Here is a 21,938-nt window from a genome sequence, read left to right on the forward strand (position 1 = left end):
ACAATCAATACGATTAAAACTCTGCAGTGACTGGAATGCCACAGTACCTCGGGTATCCAGGGCAATGATCGTGATGCTGTGTGTCTCCAGTTTTCACTGAAGCTACCACAGTACCAGAGGGGCCCGGAGTAGGGATTGTTGAGTTTTAACAGCACCTACTCTGTGAATCTTATTTGTGATTTCACAAGCAGAGTTTCCCCTGGGAGGGAGGCATGTTGGTGTTCACCAAGAATAAATATCCTTCTGAATATCTGTGGTTTGTTGGAGGGGCTGGTGGTGATGGGTTTTAGGGTGAATTTAGTTTGCATCAGAGGTGTCCAATTTACAGATCTGGACAACAAAGGTCTCTGTTGTAACTTTTCTGTGTATCAGCAGCAGAACGCTTTCCCCCATACTGCCCCCTGAGTGTGCACCCGGTCTGATCTGGGACAGTTTCTTTGCGAGCAAACAGGTTGTTGAATCCCCATGGCCCATTCAATCCTTGGCCATTGGGCCATTGGCTCTGGCATTCTGTCTCTGGCAATGCCTAGAGTGCAGGTGAGGCAAGAAAATGAGGGCACGTGTAATGCAATTGGCCACATTGCAAAGCTATGCATAGGGAATGGGGAGGGTTATTTTCCCTGACCTGTGCAATAATCAAGTGTATGCCCTGATGCAGGAGTTTAGATTAGCCGTAACTATGGGTACTATCACTGGTCATAAAATTAGTCATCCATTATAGCTAGCATGGGTCCCCTCCTTCAGTGGGTGCCATAGGCTGACTGCTACATGCCACATAGAGAAGTATTTCCTTTGTACGTTTTAAATGTACTTAGTGTGGATTTCATCACATTTTCCCCAAGGGGAAGGGAAGAAGAGCCTTTTCTGTCCTAAATACCCCTGCCTAGTTCTCTCTGGCTCGTCTCCTTTTTCACAGTCACTCCGTTGGCTTGTCTGATTTTAGCATGTTTGATTTTTGCAGCTCTTTGTGGAGGTTACATCCGCGGCTCCAGCAGCACCATCTTATCCCCAGGCTTTCCTGATTTCTACCCCAATAACTTGAACTGCACCTGGGTGATAGAAACTTCTCACGGCAAAGGTGAGAAACCTTTAGATTAGGGTGGTTTGGAAAAGAGGCAATGCTGCAGGATAGTGGGGGGACAGCATCCATGTAAAGATGATGGTTGGCTTGCAGAAGAGACAAGGGCAACCCAAAAGTAGCCAGCATGTGTTGGTATCTCTCTCTTTTGTTTCCCGTCAGTCCTCGCAAAAGTGATATGGGAATGACTCTGAGGGTTGGGTAATACAACCAAGGCTTTCTCAGAAGCACCTTGTCTTTCCTCTGGAATGGGGAGAGGTGGCATAATAACATAGGTAGGTGGACCCAAACCCTCACATTCAAGCTCTGCAAGCTTTGGTGAAGTCCCAATCCATAAGTAGACCTTACCTCTGGTACTGGTCTCCCATATGGCCTGAAGCAGAATGCCATATCTGAACAGATCCTCATTATAGAGGGCCCTGGGTCCAGCTCCTTTTTGCTGAACTGAACTGCTCAGGTCCATCTGTTTAAGGAAGTGAAATCATTCTCAGTGGCCTTGCGGCACATCCTAGCAGACCCATGTCTGCTCAGAAGTGGTATCGCCATTCCAGAAGAGACAGCAATGATGTCTGGTGGTCACAAGAAAGGACTGGTAGTCAGGACTCCTGGGTTCCAGTGCCAGCTCTGCCACTGAATCATTGCATGACCTTGGGCAAATTAGTCCGATTCTCTGGGCTTCTGCTTCCCAACCTGTCAATCTAGAGCAAAAAACCAAAGCCACCTTTTGAAAGCATGTCAGGATCCTCGGATGAAAACCACGGCATGCATACAAAGTATTATCGTGGTCCGACTGCTTAATACTCTGTCATTCCATCATGTATGTTCACTCTTCTGCCTCTTATTGACATGGAGGCCAGGAGTCAGGCCCCCCAGGTGCCTGGCTCCAGCGTGCAAGGAGCTACCTCCAAGCCTAGGTTTACTTTATGACAGCGTCTTACTGGAAATGAGATTAGATTTGATACCCATGCTGCTCTGGCTCACTAGGAAGTTTCTTCCTAAACCAACCTGGATTAAGGGTTGCGGGGGAAGGTTTATATCCCTTATATAACCATGTCCCTCTGTTCATACCAGGTAGCAGCCTGTGAGAGCTAGCATTAGCCAATTTTGCAAGACCCATTTTTATTAAAGCATATAAACGTGTCAGTGAAAAGCAAAGGGCATTTCGGGAGCCTTCATGTGGCGTGAAAAGTCTCCCGTTGAGCAATGCCAATCCACTCTTCATTAATCCACTCTGCCCTGGATTCAGCTCTTCTGATGAGAGACGTTGCATTATCCTGTTGCTAAGCTACTGCACAACACAGAGACCTGACACCCTCTCGTAAGAGGTAATGCAGACGGTGGATGTGCTCCCGACCCCCAAAGAAAAGAATATCTCTTGCCCAAGATAAGCTGCATTTTCAAACTGTGGGGCTGTGTCTATACTAATCTTTCTTTTTGTAAATTCTCCTAAAGTGTCCTGCCATAGCTACAGCCGGTTCAGCAATGCATGCGGGAGCCTGAGCTCTTTGGAAAATCTGGCTCACGGTTAAAATTCGCGTACCCCCCCAGCACTGTGTCCACAATAGTATCTGACCACAGATGGGAAAATATAAAGTGTAAAAACAGCCTATAGGCCAGAGGGAAGAGAGACTGTGCTACTATGTATGTGTTGGGTTGTCTTTTTATTCCCCTTTTTCCCTTGCTAGGATCCTTCCTCCAATGCTAATTACCAGCAACCTGCTGGAAATAAATACCAGCGAGCAGTGGAATCTCTCTCCTTGCCCCAGCAGGCTGTCTGCATTCAAAGGCACTTTGCTTGTCAGGGTTTGACTCAGCAGTTTGGGACTCTGCCCCTGTGCCTCGCTGAGTCACCCTTCCTGTATTTCTGCAGCACCCTGGATTAGGCATGCAGGGGCCATGCTGCTGTGTTAGTAGGGGAAATCGGGAGAACATGAAACCAAATTAGAGTTGGGTGGGAAAGGAGAAGATACAACAGAGGACATAACCCAGTTATAAGAAGTTGGCACCAAGCCACCTTTTATGTCAGCCAGTCCACTCCCTCATTGTTCCTGGAGTTCAGACAAGCCGCATTTATTTACCGACACAAGGAAAGGGGAGCGTGCCTGAAGTTTTCCTTTTATCTAATGATTTTGTGAACGGCAACAGAAAGTAGCCAGAGGCCGGAGTGTGATGTGCTGTATATACATTCTGTTTCTATTGAAGCTGTGCACAATTTCTTAATGATCTGTTTTTGCTAGGCTTTACTGCATTAAATTGCAGAATAAGGCATTACACGGAGATCTCCCAGCCCTGTTCAGCAACCTCTCTCTTACCTACAGTAAGAAGCAATGGAGCTGATTGATCCCAGGTGAAAGTAACAGAGATTGAGATGGGATGAATTTGGGTTGGTGGGAAGTGAAGAGGCTTGCAGAAATTGGGACAAATTCTGCTCCTAGTTATTCCAATGTAGCCTCACTGACTTCAGTACCACCACCCCCTTATTGCAGAATGTTGTCTGTTGTTACATCCTCATCTCTGAACATCTGTTCTCTAACCTTGCGGTTGAATTTGGTGCTCATTAAAGGCAGAATGCTAACCGCTCTGGTGTGACCAGCATTGCCAACAGGCATGCGATGAGTTCCCCTTTGCAACACTCACTTATTGACCAATGCCAGCTTAATTTGGACTTGCAGCACCCCATGCTATTCCAGTTTCGGGCTGCTCAGAGCTCTACTGAAGCATCTCCATTCAGAATCGTGCCTTACTGTTCTAGTCCTGGGCTCACAACACAGCTTTTAAAGCATACCTCAGTCCATACCTCACTCCAGAACTGAGCTTCCTCACAGCTCTGCCAATGCACTCCAGCCCAGACCTGCAGCATTGTCTTGCTGTTCCAGGCTTTGACCCCCCTCATACACAGCTCTGCCAGTGCCTTTCAGTCCAGCATCTTCTTCGGTACCAATATTGGGGAGCTGACAAGCTTTCATTGTCCCATTGTTGGACTGGCAGCACTCGTGCCTGGGAACTGATGGAGTTTCCAGCTGCCGGGTTCTGAATCTGTTCGAGATTGTTGTGCCATCTTGCATGGGGATTGCTCACATTGGAGACACAATAAACTGTACTTGCTGGAGCTTTGCAGTGGTTCTGCTTGGATATTTACTGAGTCTTTCGGGGGGTGGTCCAGCTTCTGATAAGATGCTGAAGTGAGGGATCTTTTCCTGTGTTCCATAGCGTGTTTGCCATTACTTTGCAATTGCGCTTCCTAATGCGTGACTGACATTTTGTTGTTATTTCCGTGTTGTCTTTCACAAAGCAGCTTGTGTCTGTGAGTGGGAGAGAAGTTTTCTGATGTAGGTTAGGAGGAGTTTAAGGCTGTGTGCACTGATAGCTACAGAGTGGCCAGGTCTTATACATGAGATCAGCCTGATACCCCCAGGTCACAAGTCAAAACCGAGACCACATAGCAAATCCGTGGAAAGTTACCTTTCCGGTGACATACAGTCTAGAACAGCTTGCCATTTCTAACAGTGTGAGAGGACATTGTCCCGCCATTCCCACAGCACTGCCAGATTGTAAAATGTGTCCCAGTCTGCATGTTATTCTGAATGTTCCTAAATGCACGCTCCCTGCTAAGCCCCATCCTTTAGATCACTGGTTTTCAATCTTTTTTTTATTTGCAGACCCCTAAAAAATGTCAAACAGAGGTGGGGGCCCCCTTTGGAAATCTTAGACGTAGTCTGCGGCCCGCCAGGGGTCTGCAGAGCACAGGTTGAAAACCACGGCTTTGGACGTTTACTACTCCTTTCTTTATTGTCTTCAGCACTCCTTGTTTGGTTGATGAGGTGCTTCCGTAACCACCATCCATTCATGAGCTCTTCCATTCATGAGCTCTTCTTTCCCACGCCTCTCCTGCTGATTTAACACTTGCAGTGGCAGCTACTTTCATCTTGAGATTCTTGCAAGGTTATTGACTTGCTTTCTGTCTCCTTCCTTGAGAGCTGACACGCGGCGCCCACTCTCGCTTTTCTCTCTCGCTCACTTGCTTTTTGTCTTTTGTTTTCTCCTGCTTTTATTCCTCTTTCCTTGTTTTTTTTTTTTTTTGCATTCCCTCTCTTTCCTCCTTTTTAAGGCGAAATCCCTTGTTTTGGGGTGAGGAAGGGGTTGTTGAGATCAGTTGTGAAAATCTCAAGCCAGCTCCTGCTCCCGTGGAAGTCAGTTGCAAAAGTCCCATGCTTTTTTGTGGGGCATCTCCCCAACTCTTATTGCAACAGGCCAGCTGAGCGCCCGTGTTGGCTGTCTCAGTGGAGAGAAAAGGATTTCACGGTCCAGAGAGACAGAACTGCCATCTGCTCCCTCTAAGCTGCCACTCCTAGCTCAGGGCCGTGGCACAGCACCAAGGCAGTTAGCCTTGCCCCGGTTTGTGCCAACCTCCCACAAATGTCCTCTTCAGGAGCCGTCAGTCTGGCCTCTCTCACCAGCAATAAACTCTTAATTTCATTGCCAGAGTAGTGGCTCTGGCCTCCCTCCTGCTTTGCGAGCACATTTTCCTCTTCCCCTCTCAGCTCTCCACTCTGCACGGTGCCCCCAAGGGCACAACCCTTCCCTTTCTCTCTCTGCACTCCCTGAGATTGGGTCTTTGATTCGCACTGACCCCAATGAAATATTTATAATGGATGATTTTTCAGTGACATATCAATCCCGCCTCCTCTCCTGTGGGGTGGGCTCACTTTCACTCAGACATTGCCTGGGGCTTACCTAGACTCTCCGTCTTCCTGCTCACATCTGCTGCAATAGCCTTGATCTTCCGATCTTTCGTAGGGGTGTTACTTTCTAGTCTGAACATCAAGGATCTCACCATCTCTGATCACTGGTTTTTTTTCCCCCACGCTACATCCTCTTTGAAACTCTCCCTCGCCCCAGGCTAAGTCCAAACTTAGCACTTCTGTCATGCCATGAAATACTATAACCCTTGTTTTATAATGCATCTTCAAACAAATTGCCCTATCTGAGCCTCTTTCATAATCCAGGTTCTACAGTTATTTTACATTGGTGCTAATGCCACCCCCACCTCAAGGGGGGGCAGAACTTGGTGGGGCCAGCAGAGATTGGCGGTGGCCCCAGGTGAACTGGGGAGGGGAGCACTTGCATGCATGCAGGCCTGGCGCCTCCCCCTCCAGAAGCTCTAGTCACTCATTGGTCAGCTGGGGGAGGAAGCGAGCTGATTGGTCCCTCACCCTCCCGTTTCATTAATTTAAACTATAGCCTGGGCCACGTGGAGTGTCTTTTTTGCTCCGTTTCACCAGCCATACATGTGAGCATCAGTGAAAAGTAACAGAGTCTTGGTGTCAAACCGGCACAATTCCTATTGTCTTCATTGTTGTTGGTCCTTCTAAAAGGCTCGCCCTTGCTTCTCCAAAGACATTCAGCATGCTGCCATGATTCCTGAAAGCCAAGGCTGTCCAAGATTGGGAGGGACAGTCTCTATACGAGGGCAGGTTGACTTCCTAAGCCCATCAGGGCTTAAAACCATCAGGAACGCACCCATGTGCCATACAGCCCTTCCCTGAAGATGCAGCCTCATTCTCCAGAATCTCAGTTCACAATTTAAAAAGAAAGAAGTTGGTCTCTAGCTGTGATGGTTGCAAACAAAACTTTTAAAATGTGGCTTGAGTGTGACTGAGGCAGAGCTGAGTCTTCAAAGAGACTGGAAAAATAGCTCAGAGAAGAGTGAGCTGCCCCATGCACCTCAGTGAGGGGTTAACTCAGATGCCCAATGATAATATCTATATATATGTATATATCGGGGGGAGAGTTGTCACAGATGGGTGCAATTTACAAAAGCATGGCATTTGGGAGAGGCCGGCACTTAATTTTCCCCCTTCTAGTCAATTAAAATCCAAGCCTAAATCGTCCTGCAGAACTTATGGGCCCATTCTTTCCCCCAGAAGGGGAGCCAAGCCCAGGGACCTCAGCGATGCCAAGCAGCAAACACAATCATATTCTAAACATCTTCACACTGTACTGTCTCATTTGGTGACTCTGATGTGGGGGCAAGACTCATTTTGTGGGTGGAGCCTTTTTTCCCCTTTCCCACTCTGGCCCTGATGCCCATTTAATTATTTCTGAGCCGCTGTGTTGAGACTGCCAAACGTTATGCCAGTTGAGGCCAACTGCATTAATGATTTCCTGGTGGAGCTGGTCTGAGGAACACCAATTCTTCTGATAGGCCACAGAACAGCTCTCATGTGGTAACTTTTAGTCCTTCTTCCTGCCGTGTTCTGGGTTGAAAATAACAGCTCTCATAAAGCGCGTTTTCATCTGTGAATCCCAAGCACTTTACAAAGGAGCTCAGAATCATTATCCCCATTTTACAGAAGGGAAAACCGAGTCTTAGAGCAGTGAAGGGTATTGCAACTCAGTGGCAGAGCTAGAAAGGGAACTGAAATGTTCTGACTCTCAGTCAGCTAGACCACTAAACTAGCAGTGGCATACTCTGCAGCACAAATACCAATTTCATGAGTCATCTGCTCCCAGATCTTTCTGAATTTTTGCTCTGCTTATTGCATGTGAGCAATACACTCGTTTTCTAAAGGAAACAGATGGGTTGTTGTAATGGCTTTTTTTAGGTGCCCAAAGGCACTAATTTATATTACGGACTAATGGGCTGTAAAATTTTAGTTTAAAAAGAGTTTAATTTTTAAGATACTTAAGTCTGAAAAAGGATTTTTTTGCTTTTAATCTCATAACTTCTGAGTGACCAAAATGATTTCTTTTCCCCCTCATTTGGTAAAAAGAAATTGGCTTTCAGGCTGACACATTTTGTGCTGCAGTAAATTTCAGACCAGAGCAAAGGTGTGGTCAGAATTGCAAATTCTTTTGAATGAGTCTGTAGTCGGCCCTGTGGCTTTAGTTATAGAGCTGTTAACAGGTTCTACCAGTAGAGGCTATGGCCTTGTCTACACTGGCACTTTACAGCGCTGCAACGTTCTCACTCAGGGGTGTGAAAAAACACTCCCCTGAGCCCTGCAAGTTTCGGTGCTGTAAAGCACCAGTGTAGACAGTGCACAGCTACTCCCCTCGTGTGATCTAGATGGACCTTTGGTCTGACCCAGTTTGGCTGCTCTTATGTTCTTAATATCCAGAGCGATAGTACTGAATGCCAACAGACAATTTGGAAGGGATGTTAAATCTCATGCTTCGGGGCTTTACCCAATCTTGAACTGTTAGAAATCAGGACGAGACCTAACGTGGGAACCAGATTATCCCGCATCTGCTACTGTGTGGAGTTCTTGCACCTTCCTTTGACACATCTGGTGCTGGCCGCTGTCAGAGACAGAACTAGATGGACATCAGACCTGGTCCAGTCTGGCAATTCAAACGTTGGCAATTAGGGTTTTTTAATGAAATACCTTTGTTGTGCCACTGGGCGCTACTTGTGTCACTAAAGGGGTTACAGTTCAATTCTAACTGATTAGAATCCAGATTGGGATATTCTTATACTTAATCCACCAGGAGCCCCACTGATTTCAGAGTATGGCTAGTGTAAAGCAGAAGTCGACATGAGGTCGGATGTCACAGTCTGGTCCTTAAAGTTTGGAATGTGCATTGAGCTCTTCGGATGAAAGAAGCTGTACAAAAGCCAAAGGGGTTTATTTGTTGCTTGATGTTTCTTTAGTCCGTTAACGTCATTGGATGGTTGCTGTGACAAGCGCTGAGGTCTAGGAGCCCGCCTTTCCTGTCTCTACAAAAGCTGCTGCTGCCATTTCTAGTGTTTGAATTCCAGCCAGCTGCAGGCCTCCGTGGAAATTAGAAATAGTCGCTGTTTTTGCGAGTGTGTAGGTTTGAGGGAGATGTTAAAAAATCCATTGCTGACTTTAAATACTTAACAAATGTGGCCGGGTCAGACCCTTCCAGCTTCATTGTTCAAACTATGGAAACCTAGATTTTTAGGGGGGAAGAGGGGAGAGCTTTTCTTTCTCTGGCTGGCTTTAGTAGTTGTTGGTTCGGTTTTAATTTCTCTTTTGGCCGTACGCTGTCAGGATGAGAGTGCAGAATCTTTCTTGCTCATAGGAATTGCCATACCAGATAAGACCAGGGTCTATCTAATTCAGTATCCTGTCACTCACGGGGACTAATACCACGACTTCAGGGAAAGGTGCAGGGATTTGGCATAACCTCCCCCCAGGGAAAACATCTTCCTGACCCCTATTAGTTTTTCCGTCTTGCTCTGCAGCGTGGGACCTGGGATCACCCGCTGTGATCATCTGGGTGTATTTCACCTCATCAGTTCAGTGCTGTTGCAGGAGCCTTAGGCACTGGAGGCACCTAGGTCTCTCCTGTTCTCTGCCTGTTTCTGTCCTCTCTAAAGTAAACGCTCCCAGTCTTTTCAGTCTCCTTTTTCTTTTTTTGGGAGGCGGGTGTTGAACTGCTGTTTTGGGGAGCAGGAAGGTTAACAGGCCGCACTGGGTGTTTGGGCACTGTAGAAACACCTGTTGAGCTGGGCGCCGCTCTTCTCTTCCCCACAGGTGTGTTCTTCACCTTTCACACCTTTCATCTGGAGAGCGGCCATGACTACCTGCTCATCACCGAAAATGGCAGCTTCACCCAGCCGCTGAAACAGTTTACCGGGTCCCGCCTGCCTCCCCCCATCAGCGCCGGGCTCTTTGGGAACTTCTCCGCTCAGATCCGTTTCATCTCGGACTTCTCCATGTCCTACGAGGGATTCAACATCACCTTCTCGGGTAAGAGCAAAGACTGATTCTTGTCACGAATTGAGGGCTGGTGGGAAGGGCCAGGTTGAGTGCCTCGGAGATCAATTCTCTGCCTAGCCACATTCACGCCACTGATGCACCTAAGCCCTGAAATGAAGTGGTTCGAGGACTTCTACAGGATCCCTCTCCGCATGGTCGTTCAGTCCTGGCTGCTGTACAATTTGCAATCAGGGTGACCTGAGCCAAGATCAAACTAATGACCAAGTAGAAAAGGCCCATTCCCCTGAGCCATCTGATGATGATGATGATTAATTTTATTTGTATTACTGTAGCTCCTAGGATCCCTAGACAGGGACCAGTATCCATCCATCCAGTCTTCATTTTAAATCAGGAATTTTAAAGGATATTTTGCTTTTTAAAATTTTATTCCATGTCTTCTGATCCATGCAAGTACAACATTAATAAAATGTACCTGTGTAATTATATTTCTTCATTCTTGCATAGCATCAGCCAGTGGACTAAATCTGCTGAAATTGAATCCCTCTGCACTGGTATTTATCATCCCCTCCCAACTGGCTTTTTGTTTTCTCCTCTGTTCCTGGGAACCCAGTTTCCTCTCTCGTTTCCTGTGGGTTTGCCAGCCCTCCTTGCTCCAAATACCTCCATTCCCTGCGCAGCATTTCCATTCTCAGCCCAGGAAGCTGTGGCAGATGGGATGCCTTAGAAAGAGACTCCAAGCAATCTGGACTCTTTGGGGAAAGGAGCATAGCTGGTCACTCCTGTCGCCCGGCTGGTCTCCTTGTACATTGGTCCAGTGCCCTGCTCCTATGCCAAGGGCACTTCATCAAGCAGCTCATCCAGTGACCCAGCCTCTGCAGCTGGCTCTGGTTGATCTTAGAGAGAATACATGCTTTGCGAAGCCTCAGCCTTTAGACTAGCCTGATGGCATTGCTGGGAAGCTGGAACGGTACATGCTTGCTGGGCTTCCTTTGCTCAAGATGCTGTAATAAAAGAGTTGCTGGTAGAAGCCGGCACCCTGGAGCCTAGGAGGGCATTCAGGAATGTAGAGCTCTGAAACTGCTTGGGCCTGACGCTGGGCACCTCAACTTCTGTTTATCTCAGTGGAGCTTGCGGGTTTCTAAGCGCTTTGCATTATTAATTATTTGTATCACAGTAGCGTCTATGGACTCCAACCAAGACTGTGTATAAACACATGTAAGAGAGAGCCTCTACCCAAAAGAGCTTACAATCTGTACAAGAGGGACACAAGACAGGAAGTGAAACTGAGGCACAGAAAGGGGACGTGTCTTGCATCAGGTGACACAGTAGATCAGTGACAGAACCAAGGTCTCATGAGTCCAAGTTCAGTCCCCTACCCACCGGACCATGCCACCTTCCTCACAGGTTCAGGCCCCATGTAATTGTACAATAGACTGGTTTCCCTAGAGCCAAATTTCACATATACAAACATCTCTTCTGCCCGCAAAATATACGTGGTGCAGCTAGATAAAGACCTAAGCAAATGCATATTTGCATATGCAGAACAGGTGAGTGCTCATGCAAATGGTCACCTGACTTGTGTAAGCTCCCTTTACAGTGTGTTAGGTGGCTGTTATTGCACTCAACAATCTGAACATGTGCCCATGATGTCTGGCATGTTTGCCCAGGTGGCACTGCATTTTGAAAATACAGTCGGTGCTCTCTGGCTTTTCAGGATGCTCATGCATTATGGCAGGTTTCAGAGGAGCAGCCGTGTTAGTCTGTATCCACAAAAAGAAAAGCGGACTTGTGGCACCTTAGAGACTAACCAATTTATTTGAGCATAAGCTTTCGTGAGCTACAGCTCACTTCATTGGATGCATTCAGTCCGATGAAGTGAGCTGAAGCGCACAAAAGCTTATGCTCAAATAAATTGGTTAGTCTCTAAGGTGCCATGCATTATGGTAGACTCTGTATAGAACAAAATCACTGGGGCAAAAAGTGACAAAAATTGTGGTTGTAATGCCTGATGCTGTGCTTGCATTTATGTCTCTAGGCATAGATAGCTAGTGTGCCCACACGAGCTGCTAGGGATGGGTTAGGAAACGAACCTTTGATTTTAAATACCTGTGTTAGGGCTTCTGAAACCAGGAGTTCAAGTCTGATCAGCTTAAATCCCCGCAGCAAACAGAGCTAGTCAAAAAAGTTTTCATCCACACTTTGATAAAAAATGACTTTTGACCAAACAGAAATTTGCGCAAGAATATGTCCCTTTCTATTGATATTTTTCAGGGGTTTTGTCAAAATGGCTTGTTTTCTGTTTATGTCAGCTAAAAATGGGACTCCACTATGTTTTTTTAATTTTTGGTTGCCATAAACGAAATAACTTTTGTTTTTGGGGGGTTTTCTTTTTTAACAAAACCCTGAACAATTCGTTGAAAAACGTTTGTCTTCGGAAGGTTTTGCGGCGAATGAAATATATTTTCCAACCTGCTTTAACAGCAAATGCCCTTCCGGTTAGCAGCGTAGCCATTCTCCCACGGTCCCTTAGCAGGATGTTGTGTCCCACTCACTCTGTGGAGTAGCAATTCAGAAGCAGCAGAAGTCCCAGTCCCATGAATCCAGCCTCATTCCATTAAAGCAAATAAAGTGAATATCAAGCAACTTACTGTACGTGAGTCTTTTTGGATGACACTTTTAAAAGCTAGCTCTAAATGGAGCAGACGGGAAGTCAAAAATCTCCATGGCATTTTACAGAAGTGGCAGGTTTGCCCTTGGTTTCCTTGGCTCAAATTCCTCACATCCTGTTTTGCAAGGTGCAGCAGTCAGTTGGCTTCTGGATTCCACCCCAGAGGTGGGTGCATTTCAGTGGTTTCTGCAGTCATCATTTCAGGATAAAAGGTGTGACAGTAATGTAGGGTATGGGCTGTCTCAAAGGCTGACTGAATAGAGCAGGTCTGAGAGAGAGCAATGAAGACTTGAATACAACACGGGGTGCTAAGGGCTCTTGGGAAGAAGAGAAGATGGGAGAGAACCACTGGGTTGACTTCCCATGTCATTGACACCTGTCCAGTGGGAGAAGAAAATGTCTCCATTCTGACTTGGTACCATTGGCATTGCTGTTCACTCACTGTAATCTGGTGTCAATGATGGAGAATGTGGTCCAGTGTCGGGTTAAATCTAGAGCCCTGTTGACTGCTCCCCTAGGATGGAACTCACCCCTGTTTTGAGGAACTTGCGCTGGCCTGGTGCCGGCCCCTTTGCCCCGGCATGAATTACACCTAGCTGCAATCAAAACACTGAGCACTATTGTTTAGGGTGACCAGATGTCCCTGTTTTATAGGGACAGTCCCGATTTGTGGGTCTTTTTCTTATATAGGCTCCTATTACCCCCCACACCCTGTCCCGATTTTTCACATTTGTTGTCTGGTCACCCGACTATTGTCATCAGTGCATCGTTTCTGTAGCTCCTTGCGGGCGGGGTGAGGAGCCTGATGAGTCAGCCCCCTAATGCAACGTCCTCATACCCCTCCTTAGAGTACGACCTGGAGCCCTGCGACGAGCCGGAGGTCCCAGCCTACAGCATCCGGAAGGGCCTGCAGTTCGGCGTGGGGGACGTGCTGACCTTCTCTTGCTTCCCCGGGTACCGGCTGGAGGGCGTGTCACGCATCACTTGCCTGGGGGGTAGACGGCGTGTGTGGAGTTCGCCTCTGCCAAGGTGTGTTGGTAGGTGGTCATGTGCTTTCATTTTGCTTGGTCGATGTATTCTATCGTAATGTGAAATGGGCAGGGGCATGCGCCGGCAGCGTGCGGCCTGCCCCCGCCCCGGGGCCGCGTCTTTGTGCTTGCCGCGTGGGTGGGGAGGGAGAGGGAACGAGCGGCGGCTCTGGAGATGGTCCACGGAGAGGCAAGTAAATCGTAGGGTGTGGGAGGGCCCTGCGTCCCTGATGAAAAGTCTCGTGAAGATGGCTAGAAAATGATACCCTTTCCGCTGCATCCTCGAGAAAGGAAACATGCAGCACGGGGGACTTCAGAGGAGACGTCCACAAGAGAGCGGACCAGGAGTTCATACAGAGACTGTCTCCTGGAAACCACTGCCCCTCCTGTGTCCCCACCCTGCCCTCCCATTGCCTCACCCCCCGTTGCCCCATCCCCAACCTCATCCCATTGCCCTGCCCCCCATTGCTCCCCCCAACCTCCTCCCATGGCCCAGTCCCCACCTCATCCTCCCATTGCCCCCTGCCCTCCCCTCCCTTTGCCCAGCTCCCCCCACCTCTTCTTTCCATTGACCCCTCCTTCGCCACTCATTGACCAGCCTCCACCTCCTCCTCCTCCCCCTCCCATTGGTCCCTGCCCTCCCTTCCCATTGGCCATTGCATATCATCTCTGGGGCCCTACAGCAATTATTTACATAGAGGAGTGATCCTAAGGCAGTATTTCATGTACATTTTTTAGTTTCTTGTAACGCAATCTGGCAGTTAGAAATAAACAGCCAGCACCGTGTTATCAGCCAGCTCCCTGCAGACCATGAGCAAGTCCTCTGCCGACCACCAGTGGGCTGGAGCATGCAGTTTGAGAGCCCTCTGCTTTAGAGAGAATCCCTGATCCATTTATCCTGCCACTTCCAGTCTAGCAAATCCTGCCATTTCGAGTCTGTCTATAAATGTGAGTAACCTGTTGTGGCCAAGGCAGAGAGGGCATCCCACTGAGAGCGAGGCTGTCTCTGCAGTCTGCAGTGCGTTGCCTGTGAGTCCTGTCATGCTGAATCCATTTCCTAGCACTGCGTAATGTCTCGGTCACAAGGTCACATCGTCCTGCCATGACAAGCAGCCATTCCGGGGCACGCTTAATAATCAGGTTACAGAGAAAGCTAATCAGGGAAATCGAAATCGAAAGGAGTCATAATACTGCTTCACATTCGATCCACAGACATCAGCACTAAGCCAACATAATGGCTTCCACTTACCCAGTTCCCCTGGTTTTAAATTAACATGTTGGTTTTATAATAATGGATCAAATTTATTGTCTCATGGTTTGCAGGAAACTCTGGTGTTTGGGTGACTAGTTCCATGATGCTGCTGATCAGATTCTCAGCTCTGTGTGTGAGCCTTGTGTAAAAGAATACAGTCAGGAATTTTATGCCTGATCTTCCACCACCTGCTACTGCTTTACGTGCTTGCAGAGTGCATGCCACAGCCTTTTCCTGTCAAGAAATAAGCACTGAAATACTTTATGTGAGAGAGACTAGGGTCAGCAGGTACAAATGAGCAAATATCTCCAGACATTCCCCATGGATATTTGCTTGAATGATATAACACGGTTCCTTTGGCTATGCTACCACCACCTCTTTAAAAGAGGAGCAAGCGCCATGGAGAACCAGCCCTCTGCGCTGTGATCAAGTGCTCCCCAGGCTGTGGTTAAGGGAAATAGGATGGACAGATAGGAGCCCAGCAGAACTGACCAACCCTCTCGCTGAAAACTGGGGCTGCCCAAGAGGACTCACTGTCCTATGGCAGATGCATAAGACCTAGTAGTTCTTTGGCTCTCTGAGCTCTTATAGAATCATGGGACTGGAAGGACCTCAAGAGGTCATCTAGTCCAGTCCCCTGCACTCATGGCAGGACTGAGTATTGTCTAGATCATCCCTGACAGGTGTTTGTCTAACCTGCTCTTGAAAATCTCCAACGACGGAGGTTCCACAACCTCGCTGGGCAATTTATTCCAGAGCTTAACCACCCTGACAGTTAGAAAGAACGAGGAGGACTTGTGGCACCTTAGAGACTAACCAATTTATTTGAGCATAAGCTTTCGTGGGCTGAAGCCCACTTCATTAGATCACGGCTACCACTCTGAAACCTGACCGTTAGGAAGTTTTCCCTAACGTCCAACCTAAACTGCCCTGGCTGCAATTTAAGCCCATTGCTTCTGGTCCTGTCCTCAGAGGTTAAGAAGAAGAATTACTCCCTTTCCCTTGTAACAACCTTGCATGTACTTGAAAATTGTTAGCCTGTCCCCTCTCAATCTTCTTATCTCTCGTTAGTGTTACTAGCACCCGCTAAGAGGAGGAGAGGGAAGGAACAGGACACTGCTCTAGTCTCGTGTCCATGTAGACTTCATCCTGACTTGTTCAGGAGGCTCTGTGGTTTCTGTAACTGTCTCAGGATGCCCTTGGTTCCTTCACTGCTCAGGGAAGATCATGTTAGCCTTGCCCAGCTTTCTCCTTTACAGGGGAAGGGTTTGGTACAGGCTTTCACACATTGCCTTGAACAAATGCTGCCTTATTCAACCTGTATTTGGTCCTCTCTCCTGCACGGACATGAGCTTTACGTCAGTCTGTTCTCAGTGTTATCTACCTGCTCTTATGCTGTTGGCTCCCTGAGGAGCCTGCTTGTGCCTTGCTAGCTTTGGAGGGACATGCTGAAAATGGATCACCATGAGTGATGCAAAAGAGAGAGGCCTGGCGGTTCTTAGACACAAGTAAAGCAAAGCGAGTGGCTACTTAGAACAACACTCTTGTGTAGGCCCCATTTTCCTTGGAGGCTCTGTCCTATCTCGCTCTCTGGTAGTAGGTTTGGAGGGGAGGAAAAATCAAGCCCCTGCCAGAACTTCATCCCCCCAGTAGCAGAGTCAAAAAGGGAAGGCAGCACCTTGCTTGATTTACCGCCCTCACTGGGATCTTGGGACCTCATGAACCATAAGGCCGGCCAAGTAACAGAGTAGCTTCAGTGATCAGAAGAGGTGGGGAGCACAGAAGCTGGTGCTGTTGTGAAGGTACAGACTTAACCCGCAGGGTAAAGATACCTAGCAGGCCTGCAGGTGTCTGAATCAATATTTGCCTGATCAATTCCGCCTGAGAGTCTTTGGTGAATTCCTTGTGACATAACTGAAGATACTGCGGCGGGGGAGATGCTTTGTTCTAGGGTGAACGCCAGCCTGGATGGTTGTTAATGCTTTGAAATGTATTCAAAGGTGCTGTGTGAGGGGGGGAGGGAACCTAGCTTCTTAATGGTATCTGATGCACAGAATCTTGAAACCATCACATCTCCAGGCTCTTAAATTGCTTTGCACAATAGATTGCATGTGTAAATGAAAGGTTCTTTTTAGTTCTGGAGGGAGAAAAGTAACTTTGAAAGCCATGTGCATTAGATTACAACAAAAGCCAATGTGATTTCACTGCAGCCTGCTAAGGCCAATTCTTTGCCCTGGTGAGTCTTCACAGCAGCCTGCTTGATGCAATGCTGAAACAGCTGCTGGTGTGGCAAAGAGTAGGTAGGGATCAAGGAGCTAATAATAATGTTCTGGGTATTGTGTAGTGACAGGCTCTCTAAGGAAAAGGCTGTGGTTGATGGTGAGAGCACAGGACTAGCTCTGGGTGGGAAATGGTTTTCTCGGATTGTGAGAAGGTTTGAGATTTAAAATGTTTTTCCTGTCCTGAATTGGATTGAAAAGTCAAAATCTCAAAAATTTTCACCAACCGACAGACTGCTATTCCTTTTTTTTAATTGGGTCAGTCAAAATGTTTCATTTCAGCAGTTTCAAAATATTTGCTTTTGCTTTTCACCTTTTAAAAAATATTTTTTTACTTTTCTCTTAGTGCAAGTTAACAAACAAATTGAAACAAAGTCGTTTCAAGCCCAAAAATGATTTTTTTTTTGTTTAGAAAAAGTCAACCTGGATGTTTTGACAATTTCAAAACGTTTAAATTTTCGAATTGGGAGGCTCATCAAAACTGACCCTTTCCCACAAATCATTTCAATTTTCATAAATCAGCATTTGCAAGGAAAATTTTGGACCTGCTCTACACAGAACTAGAAATTAGGACTCCCAGGTTCTATATCTACCTCCTCCTCCACTGGTTCACTATTAGACAGGCCACTTACAGCTTGATTTTCAGAGGCACTGAATGCTCATGGCTTCCTTTGGAAATCCTATGCACCACTACAGACTAGGGACCAAATGGCTAGGCAGCAGTTCTGCAAAAAAGGACCCAGGGGTTACAGGGGGCGAGAAGCTGGATATGAGTCAACAGTGTGCCCTTGTTGCCAAGAAGGCCAATGGCATTTTGGGATGTATAGGTAGGGGCATTGCTAGCAGATCGAGGGACGTGATCGTTCCCCTCTGTTCGACATTGGTGAGGCCTCATCTGGAGTTCTGTGTCCAGTTTTGGGCCCCCCACTACAAGAAGGATGTGGAAAAATTGGAAAACGTCCAGCGGAGGGCAACAAAAATGATTAGGGGACTGGAACACATGACTTATGAGGAGAGGCTGAGGGAACTGGGATTGTTTAGTCTGCGGAAGAGAAGAATGAGGGGGGATTTGATAGCTGCTTTCAACTACCTGAGAGGTGGTTCCAAAGAGGATGGATCTAGACTGTTCTCAGTGGTAGCAGATGACAGAACGAGGAGTAATGGTCTCAAGTTGCAGTGGGGGAGGTTTAGGTTGGATATTAGGGAAAACTTTTTCACTAGGAGGGTGGTGAAACACTGGAATGTGTTACCTAGGGAGGTGGTGGAATCTCCTTCCTTAGAAGTTTTTAAGGTCCGGCTTGACAAAGCCCTGGCCGGGATGCTTTAGTTGGGGATTGGCCCTGCTTTGAGCAGGGGGTTGGACTAGATGACCTCCCGAGGTCCCTTCCAACCCTGATCATCTGTGATTGTTCAGGACCCAAGAAAATCAGGTTTATTAATTCCTCTGTGTCTTATTTTCTCAAGTGCTTTTGTTGTGTTATTTTCCAGTAACACCCAGGGCCCCCAACCAAGGTCAAAGCCTTATTGTGCCGTGCGCTGTGCAGACACTTAATATGAGACACACCTTGCCTAGAAAGGCTTACGATCTAAATAGACAAGACAGCCAAAAGAAATATTCTTATCCCCACCTTACAGATGGGGAGTTGAGACCCAGAGAAATTAAGAGATTTGCCCAGGGTCACACTGGGAGTTAAACCCACTTCTTCTGATTCCCAATCCAGTGCCTTAACGCCAAGGCCATTCTTCCTCTAGAAAGTAGCTTGCTTCGAAAATTTCAAGCCGTTCAGACACTGTGGAATCCAACCTTTGGCTTGAACTCAAATGCTACAGGGTTCATGTTTGTCTTAGGAGACAGTATAGACAAAGGATCCAAGTAGGTGGGGTAGGGGAGAAAACCCAGTGGAAACATGGACTGTGACAAAAGGAGCAAAGAGAAATTCTAATGACAAATATGGTCTATAGTCTGTCTATTGGTCTGCCCGTCAGGGTCAGCTGAGCATTTCTACAATTCTCTCCATAATAAAGAGTGCTGGATTCTGTTCAGCTACATAAAATGGGGTGGGGTTCAAGTGACTCGCCTTTGAAAAATCTCTGGGCTTAAATTTTGGGAGGAACCAAAGGTGCATGAACTTGGACTAGTTTGGGAAACAAAAAATGAATATGAGGGAGGGGGAAAACCTTCATACTGTATCTCCACAAGCGTCTCCCATTCCTGGTTGAAATTACGAGAGCTGGCAGCTGCAAGGTGGGAGAAAGAAGTGCTGGGTCAGTAAGTAAATAGGAGGTTTTGAAATTAATGTCAGATAGTGTATCCCCCATCCGCTATTGTATCGCTAGAGCTAAGGGCATGATTAACAATGAACAGTGTCTCGAATTTTGCCTGTTCTTTTGTCTTCAACTTTATTCTCGGGAAGATTGTGAAATTCACTGATTTAGTTATTATTTGAAATTATTCGTGAATTTCGCCTCAGCATATTTCCCTGAGCAACTAGCCTTTACCGTTGTAACAGTTTGTTACCAATATTCAAGGGCTGAACTAGGAGATATTCTCTGTGTGGGTTAGTTAAATAAAGGGGTCTGGTTTTGGGTTTTTTGTGTTGGGTGACTTGTAGAAGCACACAGGCAAATGGTTGAAGAGCACAGTGCATCATGCACGTCAAAATCTTCTTTCAGGCCCTGATTCTGGAAAGCATTTAAACATGTGCTTAACTCCCATTGATTTCACAGTTAGGCAGGTGCATAGGTGCTTTCCTGAATCGGGGCCTCAGTAAGTAATGGTACATCCAAGCTTAAACTGTGATATTTTTTAATTTTTGCAAATACCTGTGCTAGTAAAGCTCTGCTCATTGAATGTTCATAGTCCATACACCGTCATATTAGGATTCATTTTTTAATCTGAATATTTGCAGAATTTTCTAAACACTATTCGCTCAGCCCTGCTCGTTGCTGAAATGCCAGCTGCACTTGAAGAGAGAGCACAAGGCAATGTGGATTTGGGGTGTGTGTAAGGGGCCAAGTGCCCTATACACAAACGTGCAGGGATTCAGATATTATTGTATGCATGTACCATATTGCGAGTATTTCCATATGGTTATTAAAATGTTTCTTTGTGTCTTCCCACAGCTGAATGTGGCTCATCTGTAACTGGGACTCAAGGGGTTCTGTTGTCCCCCAACTATCCAATAAACTACAATAACAACCATGAATGCATCTACTCCATCCAGACCCAGCCAGGAAAGGGAATCCAGCTGAAAGCCAGAACTTTTGAACTGGAGTCAGGGGATCTTCTCAAGGTAATGCCCCTCTCTCCTTTGTTGGAAAGTAACACTTTGGAGAATTTATGGAGACACTTTTATGTAAATGATGTAGTGTGCTGTTTAGATTGATAAAAGGTAATGGAAATATCCTGCACAGACTAGCTAAGAGACTGGGTATTTTTTCCTTAAAAAAAAGGAAAATATTTTGTGTCTTATGGTAGATGGATAGAGATGGGGCTCTAATCTGGCAGCTTTAGACACCCCACAGAGCAGCAAACACTGCACAATGTGCAGAAATGTTTAGAAACATCCATTAATAGAGGGAAAAATGACTCCGTTTCAGAGATTTTCTGGAACGCGGGGGGGGAGGTGTCACTCCCTGAAGCCAAACTTCCATTCTTATCCACATCGCTGTAAAGCAGCAAGTACGAGCCTGGAGGATGCGCGAGGTTCTTCGTATGATTTTTGTGTGTCAAGGCTGATTTGCCAAAAAAAAGATCATTTAAATGCAAAACGCCAGACCCGAGCTCTTCAGCAGTGCAGCGCCCAGTGTTATTTTCATCTGCACTTAGAAGTTTCAGGACTCGTATGGAGGGAGACAAATCTAGGCCACATTATATTAACCACAAAGAACTGCCTTTTGTAGGGAACATTGTTGCAAGCTCCTTGCTACTGTGCTAAGCCATCTCCCACGAAAACATCTGTCCTTATTTGAGTGTTGTATTTAGTCGGTGCGAGGTGAGCAGAATCCCCCGACATGCTATTCATAGAGTCACTGGAAGGAGAGAGATTTCCTACTTGCGCAAAGCAGGATTCGGTTGTTGGAATGTTGGCCTATCCTAACGTGTTCTGACATCAGCTCCCTACCGACTAGCGCTTGTATGCTGGAAAGAGAAAGATTTGAGCAGAAAGATCGGAACACAATGTTAAGCTCCACTGAAATACCTGGACTGGGGGGAACGTTCCAGTCAGAGCAGGAAACGTAAATGTTTCATTAATCTCTCTGTCGTACTTATATGGCCCCCGTTACCATGGGATCTGAGCTCCTCATAACCTTGAATGTATTTATCCTCAACGCCTCGTGAGTAGGGAAGTATTTCACTCCTCATTTACGGGTCTGAAAATGAGGCACAGAGAGACTAAGGCCTAGTCTGCGCTAGAAAATTAGGTCGGTTTAATACGTTGCTCAGGGGTGTGAAAAATCCACATCCATGAGTGGTGGAGCTAAGTGTCCATGTAGACAGCGCTAGGTCGACAGAAGAATTCTTCCATCAGCCTAGCTTCCGCCTCTTGAGGAGGTGGATTACCTATACTGATGGGGGAATCCTGCTCATCTACATAGGTAGTGTCTACACTGAAGCACTACCGGTGCTATCGTGTTTGAAGTGTAGACAATCCCTAAGTGACATGTGCAAGGTCACACAGGAAGCTTGTATCAGGATAGGGAATTAAACCCATGTCTTTCAAGTCCCAGGTTAGTGCCCTAATCCCAGGCCATCCTTCCTCACTGCTGACCCAGGGACAGACATCAGGAAAGTGATCCATTGTTTCATCCCTGATTGTCTGTATCATGGCAAATGACAACTTGTAGCACCAGGCAGCAGATGTGTGTGTATGTTTTTGCCCAACAAATGGCGGTGAATTAGGTTAGCCACAAGGCTAGATTCTGTGTGTCTGTACTTCCAA

General features: G+C 46.8%; 1 protein-coding gene across 2 annotated transcripts in view; it reads left to right on the top strand.

Moving 5' to 3' along the window:
• CSMD2 (CUB and Sushi multiple domains 2) overlaps positions 1 to 21,938 on the top strand; it is a 563,293-nt gene that overhangs the window by 373,564 nt on the left and 167,791 nt on the right. For both annotated transcript variants that reach the window (XM_037881906.2, XM_043532277.1), the window contains 4 exons: positions 962 to 1,078; positions 9,583 to 9,798; positions 13,285 to 13,473; positions 20,119 to 20,288. In XM_037881906.2, coding sequence (XP_037737834.2) covers positions 962 to 1,078; positions 9,583 to 9,798; positions 13,285 to 13,473; positions 20,119 to 20,288 — 692 coding nt within the window. The remainder of the gene's footprint in view (positions 1 to 961; positions 1,079 to 9,582; positions 9,799 to 13,284; positions 13,474 to 20,118; positions 20,289 to 21,938) is intronic.

Source organism: Chelonia mydas, chromosome 19 (genome assembly GCF_015237465.2).
Source record: "Chelonia mydas isolate rCheMyd1 chromosome 19, rCheMyd1.pri.v2, whole genome shotgun sequence".
Taxonomy (NCBI): Eukaryota; Metazoa; Chordata; order Testudines; family Cheloniidae; genus Chelonia; species Chelonia mydas.